General features: G+C 32.9%; 1 protein-coding gene across 1 annotated transcript; it reads left to right on the top strand.

The window, feature by feature from the left end:
- Positions 1-588: 588 nt before the first annotated feature.
- On the top strand, positions 589-6,458 carry LOC132174810 (ubiquitin-conjugating enzyme E2-17 kDa-like). The gene is made up of 5 exons (XM_059586495.1): positions 589-664; positions 777-849; positions 3,412-3,539; positions 5,167-5,271; positions 6,140-6,458. The coding sequence occupies exons 2-5, from the start codon at positions 780-782 to the stop codon at positions 6,281-6,283; spliced, it is 447 nt and encodes a 148-aa protein (XP_059442478.1). The 5' UTR covers positions 589-664; positions 777-779; the 3' UTR covers positions 6,284-6,458.
- The last annotated feature ends 5,516 nt before the right edge of the window (positions 6,459-11,974 follow it).

Below are 11,974 nucleotides of genomic sequence, written 5' to 3'. Positions count from 1 at the left end.
ACAGAACAATTATAAAATAAAGTTTTTTTTTTTTTTTTTTAACATGTTCATACAAGGGAGAGAAAATGAGGAAAAAAGATTTGATCTAATAACCTCTATTTCATAAGACATGGTCTCTAACTGATTGATCTATCCTTGAAAATGTTTTTTTTTTTTTTCAATATATGAAAATGCAGGACTCACATGTAAACTTACAGATTTAATGATAAATTTGAATTAAAAGATGGTTAAGAAATGGTTAGGAGAATGAGGGTTAGCGTTTCTCTAAATTGTATTAGTAAAAAAAAAAAAAAAATCTATAAGAAGAAAAAAAAGGTTCAAATTTGAAAAAGTCCATCACGGTAGAATTACAATAAAAAGAAGAAGACTTTTTTTGTTTAATTACTAACCACAAAAGATTCTAATTCTGTAGAGATTACAAGCACGGAGGTAAAGTTAAAAAGTGAAATGCTTAATCCGGTAAATTATTCCATAATCATCCAATTACCAAAAATAAAATAAAATTTCAAAAGAGAAAGCGGGACCTACACCCTAAACAAAGCTAAGCTTCGCCTTCTGATCAGTGTATTTATATATAAACATAAAACGCCATTTTCCTAACCTCTCTAACCTGTCTCCCATTCTCAGAAGCTCGAAAAGTGATCATTTGCCAGGAGGATCTCTGGTATGCCGTAGTCTCTCTCCCTTTCTGTGTAATTTTATGTATGTATGCGTGTGTGTGTGAGTGAGAGAGAAGAGAGAAAGATTGAGAGGATTTATGTTTGAAAATTTTGTAGGTGATGGCGTCGAAGCGGATCTTGAAGGAGCTCAAGGATCTCCAGAAGGATCCTCCTACGTCTTGCAGTGCTGGTACGACCTTGTTCAAGTCCGATCCGCATATTCCTTTTTTATTTTTTATTTTTAAAAAATAAAATTTCTTTTTTTGTGATTTCGTTGATTTCTTAGGTTTTTCCTCTGCTTGATTTGTGAGCCTTTTTCGTGATTGAGTGATGCCGACGTTTTTTTTAATTTTTTAATTTTTTTTATTTTACTGTGGAATGAGATGCGTGTCTGAATTTGCCAGGGTTTGCGGTCCGATCTGTTTGGATGTTTGTGTGGATAAAGAACTTTGTGTGAATTTTGTTGGTGGATGTTGAAATTTTACGTTTTTGCTCTATTCTTTTATCTTAGTTTGACATTTTTGTGTGTTAGATTGTTGTTCATTTCTTGCGATACAGTTATGTTCCTTTACGTGTACCTACATCTCTTAAATTGTATTCTTTTTAATGGTTTTTGGCTGTATAAACTGCATGATTTGTAATACGGACTAGAATTGGATAGAGGGATATGTTATCATATTGATCATGAGATTGTATGTGACCCACATCATTCTTAGAAGGCTCACTTTTGTCCTACTAAGAATGATGTGGCTATTAAAATCACCATTGGACTTGTGATTGATCATTATTAGATTTTGATCAAAGGGTAATTTTAATAGCCAAATCATTCTTAGTAGGACATAAGTTGGCCTTTTAGAATTACCCTAACAGTAATGTGCGTCTCACTTCCTCCATCATTTGGACAACATTAAATGGAAACGGATCCTTTCCATTTCAAGTGAAATGGAGAGTATTCATTTAGTTGTATGTCTTTTCATATTGTGTTTGGAAGTAAAATATTGGCTTTTGATTCAGGAAATTGGAATTTCCTAGGGAAAAAGTAGGAAGAATGGTGCCCCATGGATACTGCTCTCCCTAACTAACATTCAAGTCTAAAAGGCCTCATCCCAGTACTTTGCATTTAACTATATGAATCATTTTCTGTCCTTATGCTTCATTGAATTTTCTGATTCCTAGCCATCACGGCTTTCTTGACTACCTTCACCCTCCTTGTAGCATCTTTCGCCTTATTTGTATAACTTCTTCATATTAGTGCAATCATTAGCGTTGAATAGGTTATCCTTTGAAGAACTTAATCAATCTACGATGTTATGGAAAGTGAGATTTCTAGGTATCTATTAACTTCTTCATATTAGTGCAATCATTAGCGTTGAATAGGTTATCCTTTGAAGAACTTAATCAATCTACGATGTTATGGAAAGTGAGATTTCTAGGTATCTATAAAGAAGGCATAAAGTTGTTTCTTTTGATTCAACCACATTTGGCTTCTATTTGTTTCAATGTAAAACTTTTTAGTAGTTTTTGGTGTTTGACTATGGTTGGAAAACTTTGTCTACCAAAAACAATTTTGGTCAACCATAAAACACCTCTTTGTTTTCCATAAAATGTTTTGCATTTTTAAGGCGTAAAACATTTTCCACCCACAACTCCTCTCTTCAAACCCTTCTTCTTGGTGAACACCCACAAACCATCACACCCTAGACACCACCCCCTCTCCGTTGAAACTAACCCTAATTGGATCCACCACTACCGAAAATTTGAATATAAATAATTTCATATTTTTATTGTGAGCCAAATAATGTTTTCCATTTTCAAGGTGACAACCAAACACCAAAAAGTCAGTACTATTTTTTATAAATGATTTCAGTTGAAACATTTTGTCAAAATATTTTACGTTGAAAAAAGATGCGGCCTTATTTGTTACTTTTGGAGTTAGTATAGGACTTTGAGTGTATCTTTGTTAACGTCCTTCTCAATAGCTTTAGCTTTGTAGATTTTTTGCTCTCTTTCATCGTTACTGAGCTTGTTAGGTGTTCTTCTCTTATATACATTCTGTGTATTTGAGTTGCGCCTTTTATGCTTTTAATGAATTTGCTTTACTTATTAACGAAAAAAAAAGGACTTTAAAACTGGTGGAGATTGGAAGATATCTAGTGTGGATATTCTGATACATAAATGACACATATAATAAGAAGTAGAATGCAACTTTGTTTGATGCTAATTTGGATTGACTCAATTGACAAACCATGCATATCTTCCATCATTAAAACTCTTTGTGTAATGTACTTTTAGTTTGAAACCTTTACCACTGCCATAAATGCAAATACAATGACACAGATCATCCTAGATATTGCCATTCATGCTGAGAATTCTAACATTGTAGAACTAAGAATGGTTTTAAAATTATGTGGTGTCCATTGAGCTCTGGTTTCATCTCTTTTGCCCTCTATACGCAAAAATTGAAAAACAACCGCTAATCCCAATGCATATATAATGTAGCGGCATTAGTATATTTCCTAAGTGGTCAGTCATCACTTTTGTTGCTGCAGAAATATGGCTTCTTGCAATGACTTAGTTTTGTGTTTTCTGTTACATTGTCAATGTCTTGGTATCTTCCAGTCTTACTTTTTCCTCCCTGTTAAGGCTTTTTCTTTAGATTATATAAAATATCTGATACATTTATTCAAGTTAACTAGTGCAACATTTTATTGACTTTTATTGTCTTTGCTTGTGTTGATCTATAAATCCTTAGGCCCAGTTGCTGAAGATATGTTCCATTGGCAAGCAACAATTTTGGGTCCTCCTGACAGTCCTTATGCGGGTGGAGTTTTTCTAGTCACTATTCATTTTCCTCCGGACTACCCATTTAAACCACCCAAGGTCCGTAGCAATCCTGTGCTTTGTTGCTTCTATTAAGTTTTTGCTGCTTTTGTTAAGAAGGTTCAAACTACTTTTTCTTTCTTTTATTGACAGTCATACATGTATGGCTCATTTTATATTGGGATCATGATATATCCATTAGTATTAACATTCAAACCCTTTATGTACTTAAAGTATTGAAGCAAATGTGACAGGTTGGTTATTGAGTCTTTGTAAGCATGCATGGCCTAGCTTGACAAGTCTGTGTGGATGTGATACCCAAAAATGTTTCCTTTTTGCTGGGCTGAGGACTAGATATTGGCCAAAAGGGTTATTTGTGTTTTTCAAGTTTCTTTCTTCATGTAAAGTTGATCTAATCTGATGAAGTCAAAGGAAACATTATTTAGATGCAGAATTTAAAATTGTCAAATTCGTTATAATACTACTCCTTTAGTTTCATGTTTGCTAGATGAGTAAAGAATTACTGTTTTCTTGTATTAGCAGCTTTGATATATGATATGGTAGTGTTGCTTATGAAAAACACAATATACGCCTTTTTATCAATTGGGGTTAAGTTCTCAGTAAAAATATCTTGGGACTGTCCCAAGCAATGTTCACTTGGACTGGTGGATGCATATAAACCTTACAATGTTGACTAAAGTGTCCCTTCCAACAATCCAATAATTCTAGTAGCATTCTCGGCTCATTGTATATAAACCCAAACAATTGAAACACAAGAATCCACATTTCCCTAGTGATGTAAAAAATGAAGAAATAAATGTGTTGTACATTATCGATTTTGCAAATTGTAGTTCATGATGCATGCAACTTCTCTACTAATTGTTATTACTGTATGGAAATTGAAATTTTCATTTTATTGGACAAACCTTTAATTCTTTTCCTCCTTTCTCAGTTTTTGATGAAAAAAAAAAAAAGGGAATATTAGGATGATTGTGATTCAAGGTCCAGTAGATAGCATCAACTTTTACTTCATCATTGTTAAATTACCAGCTATTCAAAATGCTTAAACTGAAAAATGATGAATTTAATCATTTAATTTTTGACTGAAAATGGAGGTAAATTATACTTCATCATTCAAACTGAAAAATTATTCTAATACACCCTCTCATGTGTGAACTCAAATTTCCTTTCAAAAAGTGAGGCTCAATATATGAAATATTTGGCTGAAAATGGAAGTAAATTATAGAGTCAAGATTGAATTCAAGATCATTGCTTTCATATCATATTAAATCATTGATTGTCCCTAAAATTTACGTTAATAAGAAAGAGCGAATTGGATCATTTAATAATATTTGAACTATCATAAAACATACCAAATAAAACATTGTTGAGGATTTGGTTTCCTTTCTATGAAAAGATGTACATCTTAAAAAATTGGCATGCCCCTTCACCCATTTGAATAAGACCACAAACTCAAAGTTCTTTTATACATTGCCATACTTTTTTGGCTTACTACTTATTTGGTTGATTTATATTTTAGCTTAGCAATTGTGAAATGGCACTTTGGCTATTTCATTCTGTTTCATCTTTTTGAGAAGTTACTGTACGCTTGTATATTGGATGAGAGACTATTTGAAAATTTGTTGTATAGTTTACATTTTTCTCTTCGTTGGATTGGTTTATGCAGGTTGCATTCAGGACGAAGGTCTTCCACCCCAATATCAATAGCAATGGGAGCATTTGTCTTGATATTTTGAAGGAGCAGTGGAGCCCTGCCCTTACCATATCCAAGGTCATTCTTTTACAGCCTATACAGTCCTTACCCTATCAGATTGAATGTTCTATGGATATATCATATGGCTTTCCCCATTGTCTTCTGTTCCATATATATATGGAATATGAATCTATCATTTTCGCGTGGGACCATAATAAAAAATATTAGCCATCATTGAGAGGTGATAACGAGACATCAAAAGATTAATTCTAGTATTTTGAAAATGATCCCTTTCCATCAATTTGGTGATGATCGACATTCTTTCTGAAGATGGAGTATTCCTTGAATGCCATAGAAAACAGAATGGTACATTCCTTTAGTGTCTGAACATATAAAGATTGTTGTTGTTCTAGTCAAACCCTGTTTCCCTTTTAAACTGAAATTACCTTATTACCAGTATGTTTTATGATTTAATTAAGTTCTAATGAATCAAATGTAAGACAAAAAGGAAACTTTCTTCAACGATCCCATTTCTGTCCTTGTTATTGATACTATTTTTCTTTTTTTGTGAGAAATGATACTCAGCATTTTTACGCGTCAATCTCTTAGTATTCTTGTCTATGTGGCACATTCACATTCACCTTCTTTTTTTTTTCTTTTTTTTTTTAAGAATAAAAAAAAAAGCAAAAACAAAAGGCAAAAAAAAAAGAGGATGCTAGGAGTTGAGACGCTTGAAAATGTTGTGTAGCATTTTCCTCCTTTTTTTTTTTTTTTTTTTAATATGATTATCTTGTAAATTTTTCATTTTTGAGCTGTTGCATCCATTAGGTAAAATTCCCTTCTGGTCTACTTTGGTGGGTAAATTTCTTTTCTTTCATATGGAGGTCCTTGGATAATCTTGTGTTAAATTTTTCTGTTCTTTTTTTTTTTTTTTTAAAATGTTCAGGTGTTGCTTTCTATCTGTTCACTTTTAACGGACCCAAATCCCGATGACCCTCTGGTGCCGGAAATTGCCCATATGTACAAGACTGATCGGAGCAAGTACGAGACAACGGCTAGAAGCTGGACCCAGAAGTATGCTATGGGCTAGAGGCTCCTGCTTTCTCTGTGTGGGCTTCTTTTCCTACAGCTTTTGGTCTTTTAAACTATTACAAATTGGGCCTCACGTGCTTTGCACGTGGGGGCCTTTAGACAATGACCAAGTAAAATAATGTACCTTGCTTATCAATGTTGTAATTGAGCTCTAATATCATACTTTCTAAGTAGGCCCAAAAGAAATCATCTCTTTCCTCATAAGCTTTAATATTTTTTTTTCTTTTTTGTTTCCCATTCAAATTGTAACCGAAAAAGGTAGGGAGAAATGTAGGGGCAGTATCAAGTACCAATCCGAAAGATGGAAGAACTGAGAGGGGAACATATATCCCAACTACTGTTAATGTCTATATGATTATTTGATTTACTCACGGTTTCAAATGTCATTTTAGGACTTGGGAGATTAGCTCTTGCTGGTCACCTTACCTCGTACAATTTCAGATTTTCTCAATAGTTTATTTTTCACCATATCTCTTCTGCCCTATGAAATAATCCAAAAATGTAATACAAATAAGTTTTTAATTCGTGCTAGTCTCATATACCAACAGAATTTAGATATAAACAAGAGTTGGATCTAGTAGTTGGTCAAGTATCACTTCTGCAATGAAAAATTTCAAACTTAATTAGTATTAGTTACTTTGGGTTTTACTGGTCTCTTTATAGGACTGAATTAGATTATGTTTCAATCAGAATTGAAAGCGCTTGCAGTTTTCGTCATCTAGGTCTCTTGTACGGGCAAGTGTTCATGCACATGTAGAGAACTTGGTTGGGCTTCTTGCCTTTTTTTTAAGTAAAAAAAGGGAGTTGGGCTCAAAGACCTTAAAAACTGTCTAATATTTGCCGTTCAAAACTTTTGCATCTTTTCCAAACAACTTCCTTCCAATAGTAGTAAGTCCGCCCCAAAACAGCGTGCTAGGCTGCTAGCTGCTAACTGTTGCATGATTTGATGACATATTTAAGGGTAATAATTACCTTTTGCTCTCCAATCATTTATAACTTGACCCAATAATTTGTAGATGTCCCATTGACTATTTTGTTACAAAAACTCCCTTGTATTCAAAATCCTTTTTTTAAAAAAAAAAAAAAGAAAAAAGAAAAAAGTGAAATGACGCAAGTATCCTAAATTTAGAACAAGTTTCAGATATAATACTCTTAAAATTAAACCAATTAAAAAAAAATATTTCAACCTATGACATTTCCAAAACTGTAAAACACTATTGGTCATATTGACTCATATACCACTATAATTGTCCAAAGGGATAGCTTAATCTGTGTACTACGCTTCATAAAGCAGAGGTCACTAATTTAAATTTTTTATCTTCCTTTCTTTGTGTGGACATGTTAAAATATATATATAAACTCGAGTTGGACTCAAAGCCCTTAAAATTTGTCTATTATTTGCTGTTCAAAATTTATTTCCATCTATTCGGAACCAGAGAAAGGAAACAGGACAAAAGAAAAGAAAAGAAAAGAAAAAGAATGGAAATAGCAGTAGGCCCACTCTACAAAGCCCGAATTTGGTTTTCTTCTATGAGTTTGGTTCAATGCAATGAGATTGTGAGAGTTGGATATACTCTATTTATGAGGGGAAAGAATATATTTGTGTTTTGTGCTGCTGCAAGATTTGATGAAATACTTACAAACGAACTTCCCTGGAATCAATTGATGGCCTTCTGTGTGAAGAGACAGAAAAAATGATTCTCTCAATTTTCAAGATTTAAAGGATTTAAAGCAAATGTATCTAACGGTGTATATAATTTTACATTATTTAAAATTTTTTAAAAAAATATGTGTCAACATTAACTTCATATACACCGTTAGATGTACAAATTTTAAGTTATGGCCAAAAAATAAATACTTTAAAGAAAAAGATATTATTCCAAGACGGAAATGGAGAAAAAAAAAAAGAAAAAAGAAGAGAAGTTAGAGCAATAATGATGATGGCTTCCCTGGGCTGCTGCTTCATGCCTCAATCTGCTCCAACCAGGCCAATAGTGACAGTTCATACCCAATGTGGCTTCTTCTCAATAATGCTCTATTGCCGTGAGAAATAAAGTCTAAAACCCCAGGTGGGTGTGTGCAACCATCCCTCAAAATTGACTTGTTCAAAGCATTTACAACGTGGTGGATGCATTTTCCTGAGAAAAAAAATGACAACTTTCCATAGAAACAAACATGTAGGGAACAACCCTAAGAGCTAGATTGCCTCACTTGTCACCATCTTTGCCGAAAATCTCTTCTGCAGGCTTTTTTCATCTCCAGGCCACTGAAAAGGTGCATAGTGCTCCTCCCACATAGCCATAGACCTTTCAATTTTAATCAAAAAAAAAAAAGAATTTGTTTACTTGAATTTATTCAAAGTCAAAAAACCCATTGGCCACGTTCAAAGAATGCCTGGCCATTGCAACAAATCAAAGGTCGGTGCCAGTTCCCTTCCAGTGTTGGAACAAACACTTCTTGTCTTCTTCTCCATTGTCCAATTGGAACAATTTGGACAAATTACATGCTTAGTACTATCAAATTTACCCTGCTCAACTTGAATTTGAATGACAATAATTGCATCACTATATTGGAATTGATGTTCTCTTCCATCTTCAAATTAGGTCGAAAAAAATTCCTTCGTTTCAATCTATTAAACTTTAAACTGATATATATATATATATATATATATCGTCAGATGTATTTTTTAATGAGAAAATTCCTAAAAGGAACCTAAACCTCTTGAAAAACATAGGGTTTGAGGTTAAAATTATGCAGATAACTTGAATAACAAGTTGACTCTATTAACACTCTTTTTATTGACTCATTATCCTACCCAACAATAAGGAAGTAAATCTTAACCGACAAATGGAGTAGAAAATACTCTTTATTGAAATAGACTAATTGAATCAACAGCCACTTGCACTCCTTGGACTTCTAGTTGAGTATGTGACATTTGTCCACGTCCAACCTAATTTGTCGGAAAATTTTGTCCCTTTAATAAGCTCGTTTGGATCCACAAGAAAGAAAGGTAAAATCACAAAATTTGCTTTAAAAGTGCTAATAATTTTTACAATTATCCCATCAAAATTATCAAATAGTAGGTGGGAAAAAAGATTTGTTAAACTATGGAATGAATTAACTAATTAAGCTCCCAAGAACATGAAAGTATATATATATATATATATATATATATATATATATATATATATATTAAAACACAGACTAATTGAGTCGTTTATGACCCGGAAACTAAGGAGTCAAAAACCATGACCTCTTTATCTGCTGCATTTTTATTACAGCTTTGTTCCCCATAAAATGAAAAACACAAAACAAAATAAAAAATATAAATAAATAAATAAATAAAAGGCAAAAACAAAGCTTAGTTGTATGAGCAATTCAATATAATTTAGTGTATGGGGCACTGTGACCCATGTCTTTTTATGTCCAGCACCATTGCATTTGGAGCATTCACTTTCAATCTCACCTTTTTCTTCATATAAAATTTGCACGGGCAAACCATGATGCCTGAAAATTAAATAAATTCAAAGGAAAAAAAACCCAGCAAAACAGTCGTGCACACGAGGTGGAAACAACCTGGTCCCTGAAAATCTGCCTTTCTGATTGATTGCTGTTTTGTTCACCATTAATGTGGTTTAGAGCTTTGTCTCTAGTCTCTACTCCCCCACCAAAGTATCTCAGTGATGGATGATGTGGCCATTGTCGACTTGCCATGTGGACAGCTAGGCAGTTGCTTAGGTGGGCTTGCTTAATTTTGTCAAAAAGTTTTGATTACTTAATTATTAATCTTTGTGGGGTTATAATTTATTTATAGGGTTTGAATGAGTGAATGAATCAATGATTCACTAATCATTCCTTATTTAATTTATATAATTTAATCCTACATTCATTTTATATATGCCTTTTAACTTACATTCTCTTCTTTCATTAGGGCACTTGCCTTTTTGTGGTCCTCAGGGGTTCTATGATAACTTTTACTACAAATTTTTTTATAAATAGATATGGGGGAGTAAAGTGGAAATTCAATAATTCATCGTAATCGAATCAAAAAATTAATGCAAATGGCTGACCATAAGTGAGTTTTTGGTACTTAGGGAGTATTGACTAATTTTTTATTTTATTTTTTCATTTTCATCACAACTTACCACTTGATTCAAGAACCTGAATTTGTGAATTGTTAGAAAATTATGAAATGGGAGAAGAGGAGAGAAGAACTCAATTTTTGAATAAGACTTGAAAGGCAAAATAAAGAAAAACAAAAATGGTAAGTTAGGTAATTGAATATGGACTTGGCTTCTATGCGGTAGTCTAAACTACCGCATATCTGCGGTACTTTTTTTAGACGGTCCATATTTTGCTATGACATTTTTAACTCAAAAACTAACGGTGTTTACTAAACAGCAAGACCAAACATGTTTTCCGTCTATTTTCTTTCGTTACATAGCAAGTCAAGCCTGAGTTTCACGTCATTCTAACAGATTAGGATCCACTCTTCTTCAAGGCATTCTTGCTGTACTTCAAAAATTGAATTCTGTTTAGACGGAAAACATGCAGAAAACATGCTTGGTCTTGCTGTTTAGTAAACACCGTTAGTTTTTGAGTTGAAAATGTCCTAGCAAAATCTGGACCATCTAAAAAAAGTACCGCAGATATGCAGTAGTTTAGACCACCGCATAGATGTCAAGTCTATTGAATATGATGTGACCAAAAAAATAAGAAGAAAAGAAAAAAAGTTGGACGTTGAAGACTTTCTAAGCGTACAATTCTCCAAGTTGCATAATGCAAACAATGGAAATAATGCAGTAAACACCGTTAAAGACTTTCCATATTCTTCTGAGCATTTTTTTCAAGTTGACGTTAGATAAAAAGTTATGCACGTTGGACTTTGGAGACTTTCATAAATATGAAAATGGAACTTTCAAAAAAATAATAATAATAATAATAAGTGGGACTTTTCAAGAATTAATTGACATCTAGATTCAATTAGTACTTTTTTTTTTTTTTTAACTATTGATGGCCTTAATTAGATACTATTTACTAACTTTTTACTATATTAGAGTCTTAAACAGATGTGTTTTTTTTTTTTTTGAGAAAATTTTTTTATTGTACAATTATTAATTAGACCTTAGGCGACTTAGGCTTGAGTCCGTCCGGCTGCTAGGGATATTATAACTTTCACTTCAAGTGCTTTACAAATCCATATGACAATTTACATGTCATTTATTAAATCAGTTACTAAATAATTAAATTTATCTGTTTTTTTTTTTTGTTTTTTTTTTTAATCAATGTACTGTCACGTGGCAGGCATGTGAATTGCAACATATATATAAATTATAGTAAAAAGTGCAGTACTATTATTAACTTTTCAAGCATTTTCCCTTCTTAGTAAACAAAAATGGGAAAGAAAAATCCAATACGCCAACTTGTAAGTCCACAAATTATAGATAGGCCTGGGTATCGGTCAAAACGGTCCGGTTAAGGACGTTATCGGTTATTAACCGATAATTTTCGGTTAAACGGTTTATTAACCGATACCGAACCAATAAGAATTTTAACCGATAATTTCGGTTAAAACGGTACAAGGTTAAACGGTCCGGTTAAACCGGTTAACCGATTTAACCGAGAGCTTTATATTGATTTATTTTGTTGGGCCAAAAACCAAAAATGAGTTTTTTTGACTTTTGAGAGC

The sequence above is a fragment of the Corylus avellana genome, chromosome ca3 (genome assembly GCF_901000735.1).
Source record: "Corylus avellana chromosome ca3, CavTom2PMs-1.0".
In the NCBI taxonomy this organism is placed as follows: domain Eukaryota; kingdom Viridiplantae; phylum Streptophyta; class Magnoliopsida; order Fagales; family Betulaceae; genus Corylus; species Corylus avellana.
This window is presented reverse-complemented; position numbering and strand designations above follow the sequence as displayed.

Excerpts from the sequence above, each read along its gene's own strand:
- LOC132174810 (XM_059586495.1), top strand. The coding sequence starts at position 780 with ATGGCGTCGAAGCGGATCTTGAAGGAGCTCAAGGATCTCCAGAAGGAT. Across the intron at positions 850-3,411 it reads TCCTACGTCTTGCAGTGCTG|GCCCAGTTGCTGAAGATATG; the intron begins GTACGACCTTGT and ends ATAAATCCTTAG. Across the intron at positions 3,540-5,166 it reads ACCCATTTAAACCACCCAAG|GTTGCATTCAGGACGAAGGT; the intron begins GTCCGTAGCAAT and ends TGGTTTATGCAG.